We start from the raw sequence: 26,533 nt of genomic DNA on the forward strand, positions 1-26,533 counted from the left end.
CAAGAGTACATACTCATAAGCATGAGGTCGATCTTCAGAAACTGGTACACTGGTCGGCGGTGGTGGGACAAGGCAGTCCTTGAAAAAACACTGATACACTCTCAGGTTAACATTGACATTGGACATGGTTGGATCCACCATTCCGGCAACAGCTCGGCGCGAGCGTCCATTTTTTCCAGACACTGGAATTGCAACATAGAACACGTTAGCACAATCACTCTAATAAATCAACATCGCATGATAATGAAAGAATGTATTAGACAAATGACAAAAACTTAGGCACATTAAATAAAAGTGATATTTTAGCATAATAGCACAGTTTATAGAAACAGATATAGTATCTCCAAATAGTGAAGACCTTAAATAGTGGGTAAAAAAATGGGAAAGAGCCATCAATGTGAGGTGTAGCAAATGTGCATTTGTGAGTAAAAATATGCACATTACACAAGTCTTCCTCACCACTCTAGAAAAGTGGTAAATGCATAGTCAAGGGATCACAAGTTCCAACTCGTCATCTTTCTGCACTGTACAACCACGCATGAAGGTCATTCGGTTGCCCTGGGACTGAGTATTGATCAGCCACTGGACAAAAGAGTTGGGAGCGACAATGTGCACACAGCAGGCCTCACTAATATTAATAAGGATGGGACCTGGCCCATATCACAAACGTGTGCATTTATGCAGGGCACGGTTGTGTGCATTATCCAGAAGGCATACATTTCTATGGTGGTAGCAGTATTAATATTTTTTTAATTGGGCAGCCGGTATGGGAGGTTGTAGAGCAGAGATATAGAACAGGTTAGCGAGGGCTTTCGGGAGTGTTGATTTACATTTGGTGCTTCAAACAACTTCCGGGCATTGGGGGCCTAGATGGGATGGGGGCAGTGGTCTTCATGTCTGAAGATCCTCCACAATATAAGAATGATTTAGTGTATGCTGTCAAAGTACCTGGTTCCGAACATGTGCACTTGTGCATGTGTAGTGAAGAACTCCAGAACTACGGACTGGGGGTCAGATTCCCTAAGTGTAGGAATTGCAATTGTGATTTCCGAATTGCGATTCTTAGCAAATAGCAATTAGGAAATTGCAATTCCTTATGTAAGAAAATTTACAGGTCTTCAATAGCGACCTACCTCATGAATAATAATTAATGAGACCGGTCGCAGTTTGCGACCTCCTAGAAATACAGCCATCACAGGGATAGTGGCCTGCTGGCACACCACCATGTCTATGATTGATTTTGAATAAAGCAAGATTTTGTTTTTAAATACAACACATTGTTTCAAGAAAGACAATGAAATGGTAAAGCTATATTTTTCAAGAGCGGACCTCTGCCTGCTCTTTAAAAATATTTATTTTAACATTCTCAAAGGGGAAGAGGTCACGTAGGAAACCTCTTGCTATTTGTGGATGGGTTACCACCTCCTTCAAGGTACTGGTAAAATATTAATGTTTTGCAACCAGAATTTAGGCACAAAACATTAAACATGCCATTCAGATTCGATATTTGGAAGCAATGTCCTAAACATGCCCCTTCCAAATACTGAATCAATATTTATTTGCAATTACAAATTGAGATTCAGTAATATGTTACTAAATCGCAATTTCAGATTTCCAAATCCCAAAATGCTTTTTTGGGTTCACAAACGAGCCTATTCTGCAAATGGGTCCGTTTGCAACTGCAAAAAAGCTTTGCACATCTGGTCCATTTGCTACAGTTGTGAAACAATATTTGCTGTTAATAACCAGTTCCCTTTTTAGGCGCCCTTACCATGAGCTCGGACCCATAATTGCAGGAGTGGGCAATTATCGTCTACAGGCAATAACACTTAAGTACTTTACTTGTGAGAGTCAAATATGTTGCTGTGCATTGCTGTAAACTAAAAGGGGCACATCATTTGCCTTGGGGTGATGGCCATTCCATGTGTTGCTGCTGTTGCCAAAGATCAGTACTTCCGTCATGTCTGTGTTCAGCTGCAGGCTGTTGTTCTTCATCAAGTCGGCAATATTCATTATAAATCTATGGAAGTTGGTTCTGGTGGTGGTGGCATAGTCGGTGAGTAAGAGGATGATTTGGGTGTCGTCTGCATAGGAAATTATGTTGAGACTGTGGGATTTCACGATGTTGGCAAGCGGGGTCATACATGCGTTGAAGGGCATGGGGCTGAGGGATGAGTTCTGGGGGAAACATCAGGTGATCTCCTTGGATTCAGAGGTGAAAGGTGAGAGGTGGATCCTCTGGGTTCTTCCAGTGAGGAAAGAGGTGATCCATCTAAGTGCTTCCCCTTAGATGCTGATGTGGTGGAGTCTTTGGATTAGTGTGTGTGGTGGGATATCGTGTCACAGCTGCCGAGAAGTCGAGGAGGATCAAAGCTGCTGTTTCTTCTCAGTCGAGGAGGGTTGGGATGTTGTCAGTGACTACAATCAGGGTGGTGTCTGTGCTGTGATTCCTGTGGAAGCCAGATTGGGAGGCGTGGAGTAGCTGGTTCTTCTCCAGGTATGTCATGAGTTGATTGATTGGGATATTTTCCAGTACCTTCACTGGAAATTGGAGCAGTGAGATTGACTGGTAGTGTTTGAGTTCGCTGGGATCGACAGAGGTTTTTTGAGTAGTGGTCTGTTCTCAGCGTGTTTCGAGGCATCGGGAAATGTTGCGGTGGTGATAGAGGTGAGGAGTAAGGTGGTGCGTTCCTGGCCAATCCTTTGGTTTCTATAGTTGAAGATGTGGTGTGGGCATGGGTCTTTGGGGGCTCCTGGGTGGTTGGATTTCATGGTGGAGGTGGTGTCCTGGGTGGAGAGCATGTTTTAGGTGGTCAGTGTGTGCTTCGTGTCGGTTAGAGTGGTGGCATATCTGTCGAGGAAGTCCATAAGTAAATGTGTGTGAGATGGTTGAGATCGTATTGTGGAAGAAGTGGGCGAGGTTTTTGCCAGCTCCTGCGAGGGTGTGACGTTGTTTTCGCTGGCAGCGGGGTGGAAGAATTCCTTAAAAATGTTGAAAAGTTCCTTGGTGTTGTTGATGCTGGAGCCTCTCCAACTGTTTCCTGTCTCATTTTGCGGTTTTGAGGCATTGGCTGTACCACCTGGCCTTTCTGGGAGAATTTTTCTGTATATTGCTCTTGATGGAGAAGATGCTGTCTGTGCAATTGGTGATCCAGGTGTTGAAGTTTTTCACTACCTGTTTGAGGTTGGTGGGGGTTGCAGTGTTGGGGGTGTTGAGGGCATTCGTCCAGCTGGTCTCTGAGATTTTGATTCACCTCAGATGAGGGGCATTGGTCCACTTAAGGGTGAAGGTGCTGGGGCTGGAGATGCTGAAGTTGATGATTGGGTGATTGGTCCATGTGAGGTCTGTTACATGGCTGTATTTGATGTGGTTGCTTGAGGTGAAAATTGGGTTCAGCATGTGTCCTGCGGTGTGTGTATGGTACCAAATGATCTGAGTCAATTCGAGGCTCCTCAGACTGTCGAGGAGGTGTGCAAGGATTTTGTCATTGGGGTTGTTGATGTGGACATTTAGGTCGCAAAGGAAGATGTAATCCTTGGAGTCTAAGGCCTGGGGGAGCAATAAAGTCTGCGATTATGTTGAGAAGCTGTAGCGCGGGCATGAGAGTCCATATGCGAGGGTGCCTCTGATGGTAGTTATGTGGTCCATGTGGAGTTTGAAGTTGAGATGGTCCATGGGGTGGTGGTGTTGTCGGTGGTGGTGGTACACTATATGGTCTCTTTGTGGATGATGGCTATTCCTCCTCCTCTCATTGGTGTAGTCCTGGTGAGTGATTTTGTATCCATCAGGGTTCGCTGTGTCAATGTCTGGGGGGGATGTGGGGTTGAGGCTGGTGAGGAAGATGATGTTGGGTGCATGGTTGACGATGAGGCCCCATAATTCAATGGAATGCTTGTATATTGTATAGTGAGCATGGTTTGAGAAGGGCGCATGCAAGTTTGTGTTTTTGTTCAGGAAGTGTCTGTGGTGTGTTCAGGGTGGGGCTGGTCGGTGGGCTGGTGTGTGTGCAGTGGCAGGTGAAGTGCTAGTTGGTGTAGGTGAAAGGTCCTACTGTGGAGCATGGGTTAGCGTGGTGGAAGGGTGTGTTGTGGTGTCCGGGGTCGAGGGCGTAGAGCTCAGCAATGGTGTATCTTCTAGTGATTATAGTTTTGTTTTTTCATGGTGTGTGCAAAACCTTATTGTCTGGGAACGTTCCAGGCCCTCAATCTAAAAACAATACACATTACCGGAGGACTATCTGGCACTGATGGGTACTAATGTGTTTGTGGGTGTTTTCCTTGTTAAAGAGTGGCATGCCGCTACTCGTAGTGAAGTTAGCTATTGACCGAAGTGGGATGGTACATTGCCCCTTAATGCATACTGGATTGAGTGGAAGAAAAATGTGAATGACACCAGACTAATAGATAAACTCTGCCTGAAACCCCTATAAGTATTGCGTTCATTTACATACCATTTTAGTAAAGTCAAAAGGTTTTGACAGACACAGGCTCAAAAAAGTTAATCAGTCTGGTATTGGGTACCAGCCTCTTGCCTTTGATAGCAAAAGGAAGAAAGTAAGAAGGAAAGAAAGAATGAAAGAAGGAAGGAATGAAATAGAAGAAAAGAGAGAAGGAAAGAAAGAGAAAAGGAATAAGAAGGAAATAAAGGGAGGGAAGGAAGGAAAGAGAGAATGGAAAAAGGAGAGCAAGAATGGATGACAGAAAGGAAGAGAAAGAACGAAAGAAAAAAGGAATGAAAAAAGAAGGAATTAGAGATAGTAGGAAAGAAAGAAAGAAGGGAAAAAGACAATGAAAGAGAAGGAAGAAAAGAGAGAATTAAAGAAAGAAGAGAGAAGGAAATAGAAAGAAAGAGAAGAAAAGAGAAAGAATGAAAGAAGGAAAGAGAGCAGACAAAAGGGACGAAAGAAGGCAATAATAAAAGCAGGAGAAAGAAAGACAGAAAGAAAGCACGAAAGAAGGAAAGAAAGAGATAAAGAAAAAATTCGGAAAGAGAGAAAAAGAGAAGGAAAGAAAAGAAGGAGGAGAGAAAGGAGGAGAGAAAGAAAAAAGTAAATTGAGGGGAAATTAATGCAGAGCAGTTCAAATGGGCACAACCTAGTATGCTGTGAAACAGCAGCAGCCAGAACAGGAAAACATTCCAAAAGGAATTTATAGCAGCTTTGGCAGGACACTCGATCGGATAAAGGCGGAATGTGTATCAGACGTGGCCTCCTATCACCTGCCATCAGGTTCTAAACACAAACCACCAAAATGATTATAAAGTGAAAACAAAAACACTGGCACTGAAGGGAACTAGCTTGTGTTCATATGTGCTACTTGTGAGACAGTGAAATGCAGTCACTCAAAGTGATGTTAACCAGCAGCTTAAGTAGGCTGACCCATTGCCCCATGCTCTATGCTGTAGTGGGCAGAAGCAAAATGTGAATAACACCACAACAGACCAATGGATGAAGAGAAGTGGCTGAAAGCCTGTATAAATTAGTATTTTATAAATATTTTAGTAAAATCAAAAGGCCTTGGCTAACTCCAAACCAAAACAGGCGCACAGTTGTGGAATGTGCCAGTGCACACAATCATAATAAAGTCACAAACATGCAATCTATTGATGCAACCTATTCAGAGTAGCTGCATACAAAGAGTCAAAAGCCTGCAAGGGGCAGCAGAATACAGTCTCATTATTTTCTTTTGTAGTGCATCAGTAGTGTCAGGGGGTAGGGGCAGGGGTTTGAATACTCATTGTGAAAGGCACATCACAGGTGATGTACCCGCTCCTCCCCAAGTTTGCAGCTTATGTAAGCAAAGCATTTGAAAAAGACAGCTTCCACACTGCAAAAAGTTAATGCCTACTGTCAGCAGACAGAGCAAAAGGGACTTTTGTAAAGCATTTCTACCTACCCCTAGGAGGAGTAAATTAAAAAAAGATGGCTTCTTCTCACTGAAACATGCAGTGGCTAATTCCGTGCAGACAAAATAATAACTGCTACTCAGAATGCATGTCATGAATGTCCTTTTATCATGCGCAAAAGGAAATTGCATCATAGACAGTTGTTTTTGCGAATATGTGCTAGTTCAGTGGCGACTGACAAAGAAAAAGACCAGAGGGGTGGGTCGAGAGGGTGCGGGGAGAGTGGGGGCCAGCAGGAACGGTGGGGGGGGGGGGTAAAATGCAGTGGAGGGTTAATAATAAAAAAAAACAAGACTTACCTGGAGCTGCCGGCCACCTTGTGCTCCTCTGTTCCTGGTAAGAGCAGTCCCTGGGACAGCTTCGGACTCCCCATCCAATCCCTACTCTGCTCTCAAGCATAAGAGCAGCGTGCCAGTTGGCCTCAACAGGCATGATCAACGCTCGCTCAGGCACAGGGAGTCTGTGCTGTTTCTCTAACCCGGCTGTGCAAAACAGCCGGGTTGGAGAAACCTAAGTGCACATGTCAGTTTGACTGGCCTGAGACGGCCGGCCAAAACTGACATGTGCACTTAAAAGTGCACATTTACCACTCCTCCTTCCCCCTTTCAAGGCCTGGCCCACTGCTTCGGGCACACGCTAGCTCAAATCCAGCAGCTGAAAAATAAAACAATAGTTACATATTGTTTTATTTTTCAGCTGCTGGCTCTGAGTCAGTGGGACGACGCCCCTCCACCATTGCGGAGGATCTGCATCTCTGCAAATTCCTACATCAGGTGTCGATGAGCAAACTCACAGGGGCCACTTTACAGACTTCATTTTCTAATATGTTTAGTAGTTTAGTAGTATTACTCACATACTACAAACTGTGATTCACTTACTTACGTTCAGAAGTCTTCGCCTCTGTCTCTCATATATTTTCTGTGTGGAGATCTGAGTTCGGATCTTCATATATGTATGGATATATTTTAGTGTTAAATGTAGGAGGGATGGGGGGTGGGTGAAAAATGGAGTTTACTACCAAATAGGAGGGTTTTTGGGACAAGTAAGGCGGGGATAGAGGAGTGTTAGGGGGGAGTTTAGGAAAGGCATGCACCCACCCACAAAAGAGTAAGCAAATTCCTATTCACATACTACACTTCGAAAATTACAGTTGTAAATGTATTCAGCTCAGACCTGGGGGAAGTCCAGCATCACACATGGATAACCACTGGTGCTGCAATATCCTCCCAAAGAAAATACAATGGTGGCAGAGATTTAAAACAATACCCCATAGGAAATAATGTTAAAGAAATTAATATGTTTTTAATTAAAAAAAAAGTTTTATTTTATTATAACATTTTAACAGTTTTTTAGTTTATAAATAAATGTAACTTTAATTGTGGATACATTAATTCATGTAAATGTTTTTATGCATAATGCCTAATACATTTTAATGCATTATAAATACATTTAAACATTTCACTTTAATTGGGCTTTTTAATTGTAAATCTTCAAAACATAATTTTAATTTAATGTTTTTAAGTGACTTAAAAATGTATTCAAATGAAAGGTAATAGTGCTGTAGCACTTTGAATTTTGGTCTACAATTAAAATAAATATGCAAGTTAATTTACATTAACATTTATATTTTTTTACGGTTCAAGACATTTTATACTTTTCTCTTTACTAAACATTTGTAAATTAATTCAGGGAGTGGAAACATGGAACTTTATAATTTGTAGTAAACTTAAACTCATAAGTTGTGACTATCTGAAAGTATGAAAAGAGTAAATTCACATGTTTAGTTTAACTCTTGTGTAAATTTAAATATGTGGATAGCCTCCGCATTTCTACTGTGCCTTACACTTGGAATCTAATCCACTATCAAAAGACAATGGGTCTGATTCATCAAGGTAAACTTACACTGTTTTGTAAGTTTACTACTTTCTGGTATTGACAAAAGTGAACAGACCAAAAGTCTAACTTTATTATTTGTCGGTATTCACAAAGGTAAACTTAGAACAAAAATCTAACATTACTATTTTTCAGTATTCACAAAGGTAAACTTAGACCAAAAGTCTAACTTTGCTAGAAGTAACTTGCCGTTGTGAATACCAAAAAGCAGTAAAGTTAGACTTTTGGTCTAAGTTCACCTTTATGAATACCAAAAAGTAGTAAAGTTACACCATTGGTCTAAGTTTGCCTTTTTGAATGCCGAAAAGTAGTAAACTTACACAAAAGTGTAAGTTCATCTCTGTCCGGGCCAGGTATTGGCTGCATGTTCATATTAAATGTGTCTTTCCTTCTCAAACATGCAATATCTATATTGAACTCTGAAAATATTTTGGTATAGTGCACGCAGTCAAATGGAAACTAAAGCAGTCTCACGTGTAAATAAATTAGTTCATTTAAAAAAGGAATGGGCTGTTGTAAAGAAGGCAGACTGCATGATGAAAAGTGTTTTCACATTAAAATTCCCAATCAAGGATCACCCAAATAGTGATCTAACAAGGTAACTGCTTTTAAACATAACATAGATCATTTACAGTGGCTTCTACTAACATTAGGAATAATTTCTCATGGTACCTAAATAGGTCAATGTAGTCGTGCCATTGTCAAAGTACCAGTCTCCGTTGATGTTTGAACTGTAACTGAGGGGCAGTTCAGATCTGTTCCTCTTGTCAATGATGTTAAACATGTCTGGCTTCTGGGTGAGGTTGTGAGATATAATGATGTAGTCTTCAGCCTGCAGGACAGACCCAAGTAAATACTTTATGGACTGCAAATTACTGTTAGCAACTTTTTAATCCTATACAAATAGTCATTATCAAATGTATTACCACAGAAAATTGATTGATAATTCACAATAATCAAAATATGGATGAAGGGTACGTATCCGTCTTGTCAGTAAACACATGGGTCAGAATACATAAGAGATAGTTTCCCAGGAGGCAGACTGTTAGGCATAAGTTGAACAAGGACTTTGCAATGTTACTAATAGCACAATTAGCTAATATGCAAAGAACACATTAATGATTATATTGATACCATTAATTTAACTATCATCAAAACATTTAATCAAACATTCACATCTGAACACCCGATCAGAATTTTTTATCTGCAGGAAAGAGGTTTCTGTAGTACTGCTAGCAGCATGCTGATGGTGGCATGATATTGAGACTGAAAGCATATTCTGCTGATGGTTATTAATATCAGTGGTAAACTAAACACTGGCTACACACATCATTTTCTACTATTCCGATCAGATGACTGTGGCATTGTTGACCACCTGTGTTACAATAGTATTAAAGTCCTTAAAAATATATAACTGTAAATTGAAAGTGTAATCCAAGAATATATGACGTTACAACGCATACATTTACAACGCATGCCTTTACAACGCAGTTTTTACATCGCAACATCCTTTACAACACATTTTTTACATTGCATGCCATTACACCGCATTTTTAGAAACCACCTTTACAGCGCATTCCATTACATCGCATTATACCATTACAATGCATACCATTACATCGCATTTAAGGTAAGTGTTGGATAGTGTAGGGGTAATAATTACTATTCTAACTCCTGTGAATGCAACAGTAGGGTAAGTGTTGGATAGTGTAGAGGTAAAAATTACTATTCTAACTCCAGTGAGTGCAACAGTAGGGAAAGTGTTGGATAGGGTAGGGGTAAAAATTACTATTCTAACTCCAGTGAGTGCAACAGCAGGGTAAATGTTGGATAGTGTAAGGGTACTATGCGTTGTAATGGTATGCGATGTAATGACATGCGTTGTAGTGACATGCGATGTAATGGCTGCGTTGTAATGACATGCGATGTAAAAGATGTTGCGATGTATTGACTGCATTGTAAAGATTGTTTCCCGTAATCCAAGACAGTCTGTGGTAAAAAAAAGATCCATTAATATGAAAATAATCGCATACCATATCTGGCCTATGTTTCAGACAATGGCAGATGCAGGTGGTTTTGAAATTATTTAGGATCAGGTGAGACCAGATCTATTTTTGATCGTAAATGCTGCCATTTCTAGATGGCACTTTTCTTGAAATGGGAAGCCATGGCAACACATTTACAGTGGTAATTTCACCACCAGTGCTCATTTGGTGGTATTTTAACAGACAATGTGAGAGGTAAAGCTTGTCATCTGGTGAGTTTTTGCCCTTCTTGAATAGGAGGTGTTCTAATACTGGAAGTATGTCTCAATTGCCCTCAGTAGCATGAATATCACCTTTTCCAGATTGAGTGTTACACACCACCATTTTACTTACCTGCAGATACTGGCAGTAAATTACCTTTTATTAATAGGACAAACATTACCGCAGATGGTACAGAGTAGAAACAAAACAATTCTTTCAGAGTAACAGAGTATCTAGATTGAGCGTGGAGCAATCACTTTAAAAGAAAATAGGATCAGAGATGCAGTATCTGTACTAATATAAAATAGAAAGAGTAGGTCTGAGCTGTAGCACCCCAGAGTCTGCAAGTTGGAATTTGAAGGGAGTTTGATTTTGTAAACAGGACTAGCTGATGAAAGACATTTATCTCAGTTCAATGTAAGTGCTATGCATTACATTTAATTTGTTAACTACTATGAGAGACGAGTCGCCAACCTTGCTTAACATCACGTAAAGAGAACAGTACCTTTATGGGATTGTATCAATTTGGATCATATATGTACAAAATGGAATAATGCACTTGCAAACCAACACTGTCAATACCCTATAAATGATGTGTGGCTCAAGCAATCTAAGCATTTAAGTAGAATAGGGGAAATACTAATGCCTGTATACTTTATTTGTATAGTAGAGGGTATGTGAAGAATGCTTATAAATTATAACTTGATTCTTAGGTGGAGATTTACTGGAGATGAGACATCATAAATATTAGTTTGATGTCAAATGCCCTGCATTGGTTCATCAGCAAACCATACCATGATTCTGACCAAGGTGTTCTTTCAGTCTATGACATTTTTACTGTTGATCATTCTATAATTTTCTCTTTTGTTTAACCGTTCAGATCATTTATTAGATTTGGGAACCTTTAGGCCTGATTATGATTTTGGCGGTGCGGAACTGCCACTCCGGTGGCCTGCTCCCATACTGCCATACCAGTGTTCACATCGCCCACGAGATTATGTCTCTTTTTGTTACTGGCAGACTGTTCCTGGCAGGCCCACGATGGCTATGAAATAGGCACCACAATGGTAATGTCAAGGACAGTACTTGCAAGGCATGAGCTGGTGCAGTCCATGCAGTGAAGGACCTGGGGTGCATGCACATAGGGGGCACAAAATGTGCCCCCTTTCATGCACCCCATGGCCCTGAGGCACAAGGGAGCCATGTTGGGCCCCCTTTGTTTCCTCTCCGCCATGGTTTTCATGGCATAGGAACCACCATAATAACCTCGGCACAGAGGAAACTCGCAATATGCTATTTGAAACCGCAGCAGTCCCAGCAAGCAAATTGCAGCCTCAAGACCACCGCACTACCACCAGGGATCTCTGATCCATGGCAGTTACAATGGTGCAATGGCGATCTGACCACCTTAGTTGTAATAGGGCGGTTGGAATATTAGTGTGGCAGTGGCTGGACTGCCACTGCCTCGCCCCCATGAGTCAGGTGGGCCTTGGACCGCCAGACTTGTAATTAGGCCCTTAATGCTCACCTAAATCAATCCAGGTATTTGGATCTCTGTTTCAAGTCTTCATAATTAAGTCTGTAAACGTTTGTTAAAATAGGGTTCACTGCCAGTGGCTACCTTTTACAATAAGCTTTGCTACCGTGCAGCTGGGTTAAAAGGCTCTGCTCTACTGACAAATGAGCACATGTGCACATGCAAGCAGGCACTGTTATTTCAGGCTAAAGTGGAATACTGTTGTTTAACTCAGCCCGGTATCGGCACTCCGGTTAAAGTGTCAAAGATGGGTCCCAGAATAAATGCATTGTGGCATGCTAAGGCCTAATATACAATTGTGAATTGAAAATAAAAAGTTCCTCTTTATTTATGGTTGAAGTGGAGCTCAGTAACAAACTAAATGTTCTTGCTCTTTAGGTAAAAGGTGCCTTAAACCCATGTCTTGATTGCCACAACATAGAAAAAATTCCATGGCAATGAATTTTCCTCTATTTTACTAGGTACCAAACTAAATATTCACAGTCAGTTTTCCCCTGCACAAGCTATAAGGAAATTCAGGGGCATTCTGTAGCAATTTAGTTATACGCTTGGGCAACTGGCAGTTCAAAGCCTCCCCCAAACGATAAGCCATTTTGGAGGGATTAGCCTTTTCTTGTAAGAGAAAGGTACAAATCTCCATAAGGTGATTAGCTGTTTTTGTCTAACAATACCAGGCATATTGTTCCATAAGGAGAGCAGACACAACCCCAGCACCTGCCACCCCATGGATTCCCTTTGAAGGCTTGGAGGGGAGAAACTAGTTCAGGCTGAGAGAAGTGATATTCACTTGAGAGGTCTTTTTAACTTTCAGTGAAATTACCATTATGGAATTACTCAGGGTATTGGACAGCTCAGTTAGGACTGGGGAGGTAATGTGGCATCTCTAGTTTGGGGAAGGAAGGTCTACCTTCTACAACTCTCCCATTCAACATTTAAACCCCAGAAAAAAGGGGAAAACTTTGAAAAGAATAACAGAAGGAAGTATCTACAGCATAAATGCACCATTGTCTGGAGTGGAAAGACTAGTCTGGTACTTCTTGGACTTTTGTTGGACTCTGCCTCCAGAGTCACTGGCAATGGCTCCTCACCTTCCTCTTGGGTAGAGGGTATACTTTCTGGGTACCTTAAAGGAAGGTGGCTCCCCTAGACATCTGTGGACTGGTCCAGACTGGAGATGTAATAGGAGGGGTGCACTATATTACTGCAGGCACCCAGCTAGTTGTGAAAGGTTGGGTGTGCTTGAGGAGTGCAGGCAGAGAGATTGATCTGCCTGAGAACCATTGGGTGCTACTTCAGGAAGATCCAAGGTCAGGTGATTATCAAAGGGCTAGAATAGAATAGTAGGCCCCAAACCTTTCAAACTATTGCAAGTGCAAAAAAAGAAACAGCGGCGCCAAGGAGTGATTAAAAATCTGTATGGCATCAGTAAAGCAAGAAGAAACAAACTGTGTGACAATTTGTACTATTATGGTAGAGATAGCTGCAGTTTATCCATCCGCTAGTGGAAGGCAGTCTTCATTAACTATCTGGGTCCCTTAAGGGTGGGGGGGAACAGCCGGGTCAAGAATACCTCTTTCACAAACAGCTGATTTCAAATATAAACAAGGGGAGCCCAACGACAGTTGGGTCTCCCCATACCATTAGCCATAATAACGGCACACTTCCCTTTCACTTTCCCATTAGAGTTGGGGTAACCATCTCTTCATCGATCTATCGAGCCCCTGAGCCTGACCACATTTGCCCATGAAGACTAAGGCTCCTTCAGTCCCAGAAATCCAACTGCACCCTGCTTCTGCTTGCACTATGCTCACAGCAGTTGAGTAGGAGAACAGGAGCTGACTGAATTCCCAGTCAGTCAGCATCGATAGTGTGCCAGACCAGTGAGAAGAGAAAAAGACCATGTGGTTAAACATAGTGCCACACGGTTTACTGCTCGAGTTCATGGGTGTCTGGGAGGTAGAGGCAGCAGCACACAATAACTTGCTGCAACGGGGTGTAGCTTCCAAACAAGGAAAAAAACAACTAACATCTGCTTCTATGGGGACACTACTAGTTGGACAAATGCTGCATTAGGTTGTGGTACTGCCTTATATGAATATTTTTCCTTGTGGTGCTCGCGAAGGGCTGAGGCACCACCAAAAGGATTAGAGTGTGCTTAGAGGCTACCAGAACTGCAGCACGCTCACTACTGGAGCCTCTCCTTATTTGTCAATGTGCCACCCAAGTCTACTGTGGCCTGTAAAGAGTGATCTCTGGATAATTTATTTTGTTTCAAACAGCTTGCTTAGCTTTTGCTTTGTTGCTTTGGAATGTTTAAACACATTGAAATCTGGATCCTATGCGGCTGCTAGGTATCCTGGTCAGTGGGAGAAATAAGACTCTCAATTAATTATTTGCTATTTTAATAATGTTTACCATTGCAAGTATATAAAAAACAACAACGAATTATACGTTAATAGTGAAAGCAAAAATAAGTGTATATGTTTAGTTCCACTGTGGCAGAATGTTTATTATTAAGAGACTGATTACATTTTATTGACCATGTGTTTACAGTCTATGCAAAGCCAGTAAGCTTTATAAATATGGGGTTAGTAGGTTTCCCTGAATGTCAGCTGACTCAGTGTCTAAATGTTACTGCTAGCCATAACCACAGAATGACTGAAATATTTTGACATTTCCCCAGTGCCTTCCTGGATCTTTCTTGTTACAGATGAGATTCTCATTCACATATGTGGGATACCATTTTCTGTTGTCCCACAGATATTCTCAAACTTTCCCTCACAGAGGTGGGAGGAAATTCAGTGATTTTTGCTAAAATATGACATTTGCAGAGCATTCTGGGTAAGAACAAGCAGTGGATCCATGCAAGCTATTGGTCCCTGGAATTCCCTGGATGTCTTGATATAAAAAATGTTCAGGGTTGGAAAGTGACATTTGGTGTCAGCCAATCCTAGTCCAAAATACAGCAGCTATATCCATTCCAAAAGTCAATGAATTTGGATCTTAGGTTGTGAACTTGTCATGGTGTGTTTTTGGCTGTTCTTGTTGCATGTGACACATCTACTTACACATGTGGGGTGCTGTTAAGTTAATTTATCTTTATTGGTTGATGGAACATCCATAAAAGTAGTCTAGTTTTCAAAAATATCTGGGGTTGGAATCTGACTTTTGGTGCCAGCCAACCTCAGTCTTGTGGGGTGCTGTCAAGTTATCTTTATTGAAGGATGGAACATCCATAAAGGTACATCCATAAAATACATTAAAATTAAACATTCATCAATTCATATCAAATATGTAAACACCAAAACATTGATAAAACCTTATTGAACTTCATATCACATCAAAATTGAGATAAATATTTGTGCAGCCATTACAATTCAAGTTCTTGATTACCAGGAGGTATCAGTGAAAGCGTATGCTACTCCTAAAGCAAATAGCTAACTTCAAAAAAGTCCCCTCATGATAAACGCAAGCCAAACCTGGCAAATGTTGAAGATATTGAAATGCTGCTCTATACTGCTGGATGTTAGCAGCAGAAGTAAAGGTTGTTTGCTGAAAAATGCATACAATTTTTAAAAAAATTCTAAAAGTGCCGCATTGACTGGGAGGAGATGTAGTCGCATGGGCGAGCTGTGACATTATTTTTAAATGGAAAGCAAAACTGGTAGATGGCTGTACCCGCCCTGAAGCGAAACAGTAAAAGTCTTTCCAAGCTTCCCTGTGTATTAAATAAGTACTGCTACTATGCTTTATTGGCATATAGGCAAGAGCGGTAGATTTTCTGCTTTAATCTATTCCAGCTTTGCTCGTTCCAAGAACTGAGCTTTTAACAGCTTTTTGTTTGCCCAATGACTGGTCATTGGATCATTTAAGAAAGTTGACTTCCACAGCTCATAAAGAGTTTTCATTACATACCCGAGCCAGGGGATACGGAGACCCTTATCACAGGAAATACAAATATTGATGACGAGCCTTTACAAACTGGATTCCTGATTCTGTAATACAGAGATCCATACAATGGCAGGACAAAATCAAATGCAGTCTTTGATTTGAGTCCTAGCTCTTCGTGGTAGATATAGTGAGAAGTTTTGGAGGGGGGGGGGGAACTGAGTCCTTGTGCATAAGCAGTTCTCTTCCACCTGAATAGTTGCACTACTGACTATACTTATACACCTGCACCATAGCTTGCAGCCGGCACACACCGTGTTTTATAAATTTGTAATAGCGGGACAACAGTGTTGCTGGAAAATATTACAGCACTAGAAGACTTAGTCTCCTGACCTGAAACTTTAAAAACAATAAATATATTGGGGGCAGGGTACACCCTGACTCCCTAGGTTCCCACCCTGGGGCCAAAAAAAAACCAAACCAGCAAAAATGTTGCAATCCCGCAAGACTCTTGCAGGATTGAAAAAAAACCAGAAAAAAATTAGGACTGGGACACATTTAATACCAATAAGGGAGCCTAACCCCAGGGCTGTGTTTTCAAAGTAGATGGGGCTGCACAAGCAACTCCCAGAGCCCGCAGAGGTCCCGAGAAGCCCACCCATAGGGCCAAAAATAGTTTATATGGGAAGGGGGCATACATCCACCCTCCCCGAGGCTGCAGAGGCCCAGGAAGCCAACTCCAGGGCTGAAATTCTTTAACATGGGAATAGGGGGTGCGCGCACCCCTGCCCGAGCCTCCAGAAATTTCTTTATATGGGGAGGCCCTATGGTGGGCTCCCGAGGGCCTTTAGAGGCTCAAGGCTGAGTGCTCCACTCGCCCTCAAAAGAACACTGGGCCTTGGGAATGGGGTCCCTAGGGCTGCAATCGACCCGGTAGGGGGGCCACGTATGACCTTCTCCTCTTTATTTAGCAGAGTGGCCCTCGGGGATAGGGTACCGAGGGCCTAACTAGGCTTGAAGAGGAGGAGGGTACGTGACCCTAGTCCACTTTATTTAAATAAGTGGTCCTTGGGATGGGGTTCCCGGGGCAAATAATTGCTCAGGGAGGGGAGCCAAGTAGCCCCTTCCCATTAAATAAATACATGGCCCTGGTGGATGGGGTCCCCAGGGGCTAAAAAGGCTCGGGGAGGGGGGCTGCGCTGCCCTCCTCCCATTTATTTTTAGAAATGGCTCTTGGGGTAGCGTCCCTAGGGTCCAACAAGGCTCAGAGATGGGGGCCGCACACCCCCTCTGAAAAAGAAATGGCCCTGGGGAACGGGGTCCCCAGAGCAACGCCCTTTAGCCAACCTTCTAATGCATACAGTTGAAGGTCTGTGCTCAGTTTGGGGTTCGCTGTAAGGAGTGGGCTTGGCTGCAAGCCCTGCAGCTACTCCCCAACTGAACATGGCCAAAGGACCTGCGCCGTGTAGGGGTTGCAATTACATAGGGTAATTAGGTATTACTTTATACAAAAAAACAACTAGAAATTCCCAGAAAAAAGCAAGGGTTAAAGTAACATTATAGTTAGGTGTGAATAAAAGATCTGTATTACTTTAACGATTAACGTAGAAAATTACTGAAAAAAACAAAGGTTAAAGTAAATTTATAGTTAGGTGAATTTACCCACCCCCAATAAAAGATGTCATAGAATATGTCATGAGTGAGGTCATAAGCCATAGTTAGTGCTGCTTACTATAAATGGTAAATTTCGAAGTTTTTTTGAGTTAAAACTTATACTTTGGGTAACAGAAATCTTGCCCAGTGCTATGCATCACAGTCACTGGTCCCCACCAGTGTATTCTTCTAAACATGTAAAACACAAAGTACTGAGACTTCAGCAAACACCAACGATTAACAAAATTCTTCTTATTTGGATTCTTTAGTTTCTCTTTATTCTTTCTTCAGTTTTTTCTTTTTGTCAATATAGCCAAGTAGTCTCAATACAATACACAGCCACCGAAAACAGCCAACACGTGTTTCGCGCTCTACTGCGCTTCTTCGGGGCTTGTACTCCTAAATAAAATAGCTTCACGGTCTCTTATTAACCTTGGATCCTTTGCCTCAGTTTCTACAATTGTTAGTCTTAACTCGTGGCGCTGGGCGCTTAGCCTAATCTTAATTTCGTCCCAATGTTTTTTCTCTCATCACCATAAATGTGGTTCAAATGGTCATGTACCTCTTGATACGGGGATACGGCTCATCAGCCTCAAATCCGCTCTGCAAGCGTGATCCATTTGAGGCTGATGAGCTGTTTTGAAGACCCTGATAAGGCTCAGAAATGAAAAGTGAGCGTGTAAAAAGAGAGTATGAATTGCGAAGAGTAAAACAAGCACTTTGTGTGTTTGCGTTGTCCAAGTGCACTCTTTCCCGTCTCACTCGCGGCGTCAGATTGGGTGAGTGTAAGTGCCAGTCAGAGACGAACACAGCACATCGGGAACGGAGGCAGCAAGCCCCCCGCATCCTCCGACACTGGTGACCCCACCACCTCATATACACACATACATCAGAAATCATTTAAACATTTTAGGCAAATTATGAATTCAAGCTTACGAAGGTCTGTGGAAAGGGTAGTGTCCTTTAGAGTGTCTACACACCACTTTCTTCTGCAGGCTGTGGTTAGACATGCAATATTTCTACTCATAACTTTCTGAAACGTTTCATCTGCATACTTAATAACTAATTTCTCTCCTTTTGTGCACACTTTTTCCCTCTATCCTGCAAGTACTTCCTTGTATCTCATTCACTTCCTCACCCCTCCACACATACACAATGCACCCACTCACATGCATAGCATTTGGATCTGTCACTATTTTGACAGATGTGTACCTCCTTTACACACTTTTGCATAGAATTACAACTGAGAGCTGCCTAGTTCTGGCGGGAACAAGTTAATGTGTAGCTTGGTATATGTCGGGAGAACTAGTCGCAAAATTAAGACTAGAATCATCGAACACAAAAGTAGAATTCGTAACAGGAACATGACTTCCTCCCTTGTAACACACTGGATCAACACACCACACACCATTCCTCAACTTCGGTTTACTATTCTGGAACATCTCCCCATAATGTCAGACAGAGACATGAATACAGTTTTAGCACGCAGAGAAACACACTGGATCAAATTTTTAGGAACAGTGATCCCAGGTGGCCTCAATGACCACTACGAAATGTTATGTTTTATCTGAAATTGCCCGATTATACACTTTATTGTAAAGGATCTTGCACTTGCACTCCGCCCCTTTTTTCACATACTCTTTTCTTTTTCTTCTTCGGCAAACACACACGCGGTGATCTGGTTTTTATTTCCTAAACCCAGGGCATTATGGTTATATGAGTTCACTTCATGACTAGACAATCCTCTTTTCATTTTGACTACTCGAATTGGACGTTGGTCCTTCGTTTATGTCTTTCACTCACTCCAGTTCCCGTTATAACTGACACGGCTTTCACACACACGCATGCGCTTGCAGGAGGCTTGCTGTTTGTTAAAACTTCGCGGATAGACAGGAATACTTCTCGAGTACGGTAAGCCTCGCTCACGGTCATGGCACTCACAGACGGTATTACAACCACTTGGTTGTTTTGTTAACCCCAGCCCTCGCTCATTTCAGATATTCTTCGACCGGCTGACACCCTGACTCTGATTCGAACATCCCTGGCGTTTTAGCTGGGTGAGTCGTGGCTAGACAGTTCCTTCGTTAAAATACGGGTGGCGGTTTAGCTCAAATATGCACGCCTTTCACGTTTCTTTAACGCATGACTTCACTTGGTTGGTTGCGAATCCCGCGGCTACAGCATAGTTCATTTTACACACACCTTGAAGAGACTTCACGTTCTTTGCTGCTCTCGTTTCCTTTAATACAGTCACTCTCTAATTTTTGGTTACGGTTCTTTATCCTTTGATCTATTGTCGAGTGCAAATCCTATTGTAGCAATATACATACGATTTCCTTAATTGGATTTATGTGGCTTTTGTTGCAGCTCCGGTGTGAGACTGATAAGAAGTTCAAAAAGAATTACAACATTTACTATGATGGTTTTGTGAATGTATACATCCCCTGACGAAGGGTTAGAGTTTAACCCGAAATGCATTGGGACCTCATCTTTGTAATTGTTGAACGAAATCATTCATTGTGAATTGAAATACGTATTTTTTACAGAATGTATTGTGATGATAACAATACCCAGTGAACTTGTTTTTCAATACAAAAAAAACGGTAAAACAGAACTTGTTTGCTGTCCTTCATATTTTACCATTAGCATCTAGCTTCACTGTAAATTCTTCGCACAGTTGTATATGTTTTGGGTTTACTTTTTTTGAGACCTGAGGGTCCGAGCTGTGATTCACGTAGGCCCTGGTCAATCCAGAACCTCCCCCACTCATAGTTCTGGCGGGAGGCAGTGCACATTTTTCACTGTGCCCAGCAATGGGTCATAATTGGGTTCTGCATACATGCTAATCCAATCCTTGGCCTCCCTGCAGAGTGCACAGAGGAATGGTCAGGTGTGCCAGTAGTAATCCTGATCTATTAAAAACATCCACCCTCAATCTGAACCTGTTCATTTACCCTATTCAGTTTAGTATAATTTAAGCATATACCAACATGGAGATATATTGTTTAAGAGCAAATAAAGATGCAAAATAATAAACTAAATGCATGCTTTAGCCTGTTACCTTAAATCCATAGAATACTGAAGTGTACGATATGTTTGTGATGAACTCTGCATCATGAAAATACCAATTGAAAGAATTTGCATTTGGGAGCAAAGCCATCCAGCCTGGTTTATGAGTCAGGCGTTTCTTCAGAAAAGGAACAGTGCTGACACCTGCAACACATGACAACAACATGCAACTTATACTGATACATTATTAAGCATACAAGTATGTTTGGGTGCAGGTTAAGCATTGTAAAATAGTTCATGTTTCTTGGTGTCAGTGTAGACACCTATATTACTACTCTCAAAAACAAGACATAAGTGTTGTGGGAAACAAAGGAAAATATGTGGCATTCCAGTGTTTTGCTATGAGGTATAGGCTATATCAAAGTAGTCACATTTTCTCACCATATCTGTGTTTGTAGTCTTGGGATAATGCCCTAGCCCAGATATACTTTTAAGGGCTCATGTTAGTGATGCCAGTTGTGATGCCTAGGTTAGTCTGACCATAAATTTAGTTGCCAGCAGGATATTGGTGTGCCTATATTGGATACACAGATTAACCTTGTAGGGCCATGTGTGATATGGAAAGAAATTCCGCAACTGCCCAGACTGTTTTCTAAGCATTACACCTTTAATGAACATGTCAATTGATCCCACACTGTGCATCCAGATGGTGCTGCCCAAAGTTAGGAGGGAATGTGGTGGGAGAGAACACCCCACCCTGTGATCTGTTAATATGTTCAGCCCATTTGTCAAGATGGCAAAGAGATGTATTACTTTACCTGCATTCGTTTTACTTGAGTTACAATCTCAAGTATATACTGGACTTTTGAAATTTACAATTTTAAATTTTTAATGCTGTACTGTTATACGTGGGGTTTACTGTTCTGTCTTGTACATATCTACCTGGAATGTGATTGATCTTGCAGCCATAAACTCCATATATAAAAAAGCTTTACAAGGAATAGCCTAAAAGGCATTTCTGTAAACTGGAGGTGATTTAAATGTATGTGGATTTTGCTAAACACTTGCCCCTACCATCAAGAGGCGGGGACCACTAACAGTATATACATATTAAAAGACTAGCATCTTTGAGAAACATCCCTCTATTAACAGACTGTCCAGATAGCAGAGTTAGCCAGGGTTTCTCCAGTTGTTAGTTTTTGCACCTAACTTGAAAGGACCACTGACTGTGCTTGGAGGAAGTGCAAACCATACTTTATTCTTTTTTGATATAGGATCAATAAACTTAGTTATGGTTGAAATAAAACTATGTCTAACCACCAGTGGTTCCCTTTGGGTGCAGTACATTTTAAGCATCTTGTCCTTTTGGGATTGAATGCTCATGTAATGATATGCAATTTAAAATTTGGAATCAGATGGTCCTGGAGACCTATATCACATCATCACTTGTGATACAAGCAGGGTAAATCTGCCAAAAGGACCAATTGATATCACTATTTGTACAACACGGACCCACTAGAACTACATCTGTTATTCATGTTGTTTCATGAAAGGCATTCTGTTTTTTTCAGATTAGGATCCTCCTTGGCAAGGACTGAATTAGTGTTTACCATATTACCAATGTTTAATACAAAATATATTACCATAAGCATTGGAAAGAATGACATCCTGTCCAATAAGTGATGATGGTAAAGGATTGTTGAAGGCCAAACGATGGAAACTGACTGATGAATTGCAGAGAAAACCTTCAAAGCCAAAACTCCACTCCGCTCTACGGCTGCACTCTGAGGGATTCAGAAGTAAGCTTTTTGGAACTACTTTACGCCCTGCAGTTCCTGCTGGAAACAAAATTGGCATTACATTAGCCAGTCATTCAATGCCTGTAACCACACAATACCACTGTTACTGTGACTACATATGAATACATGAAATCTATTTCATAGTGTGTTTAAGCTAGGCAAAGTCTAGTGCATTATGTAGTGAATGGTAGACAATGAAATTCTTTGTTTTTTATGTTTGGTTTCTGGGGACTGAACAGGAAAGACTCTTAAAGCACGATCACTATGCGCCACCTAGCTGTTACAAGCTCCAACACCAGGAATCGTCTGCTTGTCTTACGTTTAGGGACGCAGGGGATTAAACCAAGGAGACAAGTACGCACCTCTAAGGGAATCGTCCACCCTGTTATTCTATGAACTCAAAGTATTACATTTGTTTGTTTTATTTTGAAGAATGAAAAAGATATGGATGCCACTAATAATTTTCCTTTTCTTGGTTTCCTATATATTTAGGACTGAACTCACAGAATATTTTTCCGCACCTCTAGTGATCACAGGTACTCATGGTAATCATGATGAGAGGTGAAATTCCAATCGAGATTTAGAATTTAAATCAATAGATAATTACCTGTAAGTGATCCGTCAACATCAATCAGAACAACTTCATGCTCCCATCTGAATCCAGCTTTGTTACTTGTGTTAACAAACTGGATCCCATCAAACTTTGCACTCCAGCCGCCGCATCTGTCTGTACACAACCCAGCGATAGACGTCACACCAATAGCTGCACAGCTACGATCAAAATTTATAAACTTTGTAGAAGAAACTGTAAGTCCTTCATCGAAAGGAAGGACAATGCCTCTGGAAGAGCAGTATGAAGAGCCCAGTCCGAGTTCATCCAAATGCCCAACAATGGTGGCATTCTTTATGACAGCTCCACTGGTCTCTCCCCATCCTCCAACATAATCCAGCAGTATTCTCTTAGTCTCTATGCCAGCATCCTCATTGTTTACCATTAGAAAATTCTGAAAATGAAGAGCTCCACCATTCACCCACTCTGCTCCTTTTTGGCAATTCCAGGTTGTCAATGAATCAAATACGGCAGGCTCTGGCTCATTTGAATAGCAGTATCCTCTTTTTGTGGGGAAATAAGATTCAAAGATCCAGATCCCAAACCAACCTTGAGAATGTACAGTGTTGTTATGGAATTCTCCCAGAGGGACCCGCTTCTGGCAAATATTTGGATCATAGGAAGGCCCATCTGGATTGTCGTGCATTCTGTACCAGAAACCAAAATGGGTTCCCCCTGCTGCAGCATTGTGCCTAATTGTGTTGTTTGGATTGGTCACCCAAAATGCAGCTGGAGTAATGTCATCATTCAAAAGACTGGTGCTCTGCTTGACAAATACTGCAAGGTTGTACTGCAAAACATTGCCATGTTCTATCCCATCTTCTATGAAAAATGCTCCTCCCATGATATCATAGATCACATTATTCTCCACAAGAAGATGGTGTGTGTTATGAATGGTCACAGCCCTGTTGTACGTCTGATGAATTGCACAACCTCTCACATAGGACTTAAACTGCATATCACCCATCAGATGCCAATGTATTGGGTACCTTCCCAATCTAAATGCTTGACCAGCGTGAAAAACCTGGGAAAAGGAAAAACAATATGCATTAGTGGAATGCCAAGAGGCATTGTTGTCAGCAGGTTATGCAATGAAATATTTGCTCATGAAGTCAATGGTAAATTTGAGAAACAAAAGTCCCAAATACAAGTGAAATGGTAATCCCATTCCAGTTTTAAACTATCTTTTTTGGCTAAAAGTGTATTACATGTTTCTAGGTGTTCCCGCACCTGGTATTATCAGGTGTGTTAAAACACAAGCACAGTTCCTTCGATCAAAAGGAAGTGGAATTCCTGCCCGTTGATGGAACCGTAATGGGGAGGGCATGCAGAGACATAGGAGTATCATGTTGCATTCAGAATATTACTTCACATTACTGAGTCATTACCTCGTAATAGAGCTGTAATGGTGGGGTGATTCCACAATGAAAGAGGCTGGTGGCAAATGTAACACCTACTCATTACAATGAAACTTGTGATCGGCAACGATAATGAGCACCTTTGCCCGTTTGACTCTCTAACCAATAATAATACTAATAATCTGGTCTTTGTAAAGCGCAAAGTAATCACCCCTAAGGGTCTCAAAGCACCATGGCGCCGGGGAGATTAAGTGAGCTATTGCCCAGAGTCACATTATACTGAGCGGAGCTGCCCCTGGGATTGAACCGTGAGCCCCGTGCTCTGGAGTCAGCTGCTCTGGCCGATGCACCACACCTCTACCGATGCATTTTAATCAGCATGCATCTCTTTTTTATTCCAAAAATCACATTACCAGGCTACAAGGGATGCTAATCCAGACAGCCCTCACCCTTCTAACCAGGAACACATGAATCCATCTTTGAGAACAGCTATATTGGGGGGGAAATTAGTCTCGAATTCAAAACTCTATATATTATGTAGGAAGCACATTGGGGCAAATGTCCTGGCTCCCTTTAGACACTCGCTCACTGGTACACTCCATCAAGGGTCCTGTGATCCTCCTCGACTAACCCGACCCAACCATACTTTAAGATGCAAAAGGCGGCAGATGGTCCTCATCCACAGCTGTTGGACACACTAAGCACCCATTTTCCACTGAAGGCCAGTTTAGAGAACACCAAACACCAAAATATGCAAACAGGTGTTAAATTAAAGACTCATGGCCATATGTCCGAACACATTTTCCCCATAGACACAGAATGGGTAAAACCCTTTGATACATCTGGCCCTTAGATCTTAGTAGGAGTGAGTGAAGAATGCTGCATCTGGGGTCATCTTGCACATCCAGCTGGACTCTAACTTGCACGTTGTCAGAGTTTTTAATTATTCTTTCTTATGTGGCCATCACAATGCTCTAAAAGGACCTATGCGAGGTGGAGAACTTCACAAACTCTTCAATAAATATATAAATCAAGAAAAGCAGAACAATAAAAGTGAGTTCTAAAAAAGATAACTAGATCAAATAGACAGATCCTTCCCAGCCGTGTGTAGAAGAGCACAACTCTTATTTATTGATCATTGGGCGAGTTAAAGAAATGGCCCGTTGTATTGACACATGTAATAATACATTCTGATGCCTACGTGAATAATTATCAATGCATTCAGGTAATGCCACAGAGATGACCAGACAACATTTTCTGCCTTTGCCCCTTTATACTTTACTGTGTATGTTTCTTTGAGAAAGAGGATTGTTTTTCACCATCAGACATATAATTGTGTTATAAACAAGCGAGAATGGAAAATACCTCCACGTATTCAATCCTCCCAGTCGCAAGTTGCTTGCTTGGCTCCGGCGCGTGGAACATGATGCAGCCACCAAACTGATCACTGCCGATTTCTTCACCAAAACGCCCCTGGAAGCACGTCTGAGTGGCAAACTCACCTGGGAAAAGGATAGCAACTTGTTAAGACAAGAAGTGGGGTTTGTTTTCTGTCAGGTGAAGACGAACAGAGTTAAAATGTAGAAGACGTTTTCTCTGAAGAACTTTTTTAATCTGAATACGTGTTTGAAACTGTATTTTCTGCCTCTCTTTCTCACACATGTTTCCCCTGGCTTCGGTGCTGCCCCCCTCTAACCAGCAGCTTCTAACAGGATTCCCACTGATATAACTCTCACAATTGGTGTTTGTCATGACATTCGCAGACCTGCCAGCTTCAATGGTGCCACCGTGTGACACACGATATCGGCTCCTATCACACATCACCGAGTGAGGAGCCGATATCACGCGGTGGCAGAGAGAACAAGCTCAAAACCACTGCAAATAGTGGATTTCCAGCTCGTTTTCAGAAGCTTTGAACTGCTGACGTCCTTTAAGTGGTGTGAAAAAAGCCCAGGGCATTAGCACCAGCTTCAGTAAGCTTTTTTTGGGGAGTAGGGGCTTGAGGGTTGGATGGGGGCAAAGGTGCTTCTCAGGGTACTTCTTTACACTAGGCCCCACCCTCTCCAAGGCCCCACCCCTTATCACAGTGAGATTTTGGCTCAGCTGCCCCCTCTTCCTCAACATCCTCTCTGGAACCCAGATCTTCTGTAGTAGCACTAACTGTACCCCATCTCTCCCTTTGGTTTATATTTTTTCACCAGAGGTCACTTCTGTACTTTCCTCTTTCCAGTTTCTGACTCTACTGCCTTGTATAATTAGATTTTCCACCTACTTTTGATGATAAATAACTTCATGTGTTTCAATTCATTAAAATAGTACAAAAGAAAAGGCAGTAGTCAAAATCATGTAAAAGGTTTAGATAGCGAAAATTGATGAAGTACAAGTTGAACATGCCAATTAACAACTTTAAAGTGCAATGTGAGCTGTCTGGAGGTTGTCAGAAAACCACAAGGTACCAGGATAGGTAATAGTTGGGCTGTTGTTTCCACTCTGGCTAGCAACTTAGCCTAGGGTTCTGGCTGTTCTACAAGGAAGGTTGTGTAAACAGCAGATTACAGTGCAAATTAGTGCCCTTAAAAGTGCTTGCAGTCTGAAAGTAGTCAAGAAATCCGGCAGGCCAGGATAGCATCTAGTT

At 41.8% G+C, this 26,533-nt stretch overlaps 1 protein-coding gene across 1 annotated transcript in view; it reads right to left on the minus strand.

Moving 5' to 3' along the window:
• Positions 1 to 26,533, minus strand: part of LOC146830893 (fibrocystin-L-like) — a 533,569-nt gene that overhangs the window by 194,453 nt on the left and 312,583 nt on the right. Inside the window, exons 49-54 of the mRNA XM_085603812.1 lie at positions 25,264 to 25,400; positions 22,538 to 23,564; positions 21,775 to 21,966; positions 20,184 to 20,335; positions 8,471 to 8,630; positions 14 to 182 (exon numbers count right to left, since the gene is read on the minus strand). Coding sequence (XP_085459938.1) covers positions 14 to 182; positions 8,471 to 8,630; positions 20,184 to 20,335; positions 21,775 to 21,966; positions 22,538 to 23,564; positions 25,264 to 25,400 — 1,837 coding nt within the window. The remainder of the gene's footprint in view (positions 1 to 13; positions 183 to 8,470; positions 8,631 to 20,183; positions 20,336 to 21,774; positions 21,967 to 22,537; positions 23,565 to 25,263; positions 25,401 to 26,533) is intronic.

Source organism: Triturus cristatus, chromosome 5_1 (assembly GCF_964204655.1).
Source record: "Triturus cristatus chromosome 5_1, aTriCri1.1, whole genome shotgun sequence".
In the NCBI taxonomy this organism is placed as follows: Eukaryota; Metazoa; Chordata; class Amphibia; order Caudata; family Salamandridae; genus Triturus; species Triturus cristatus.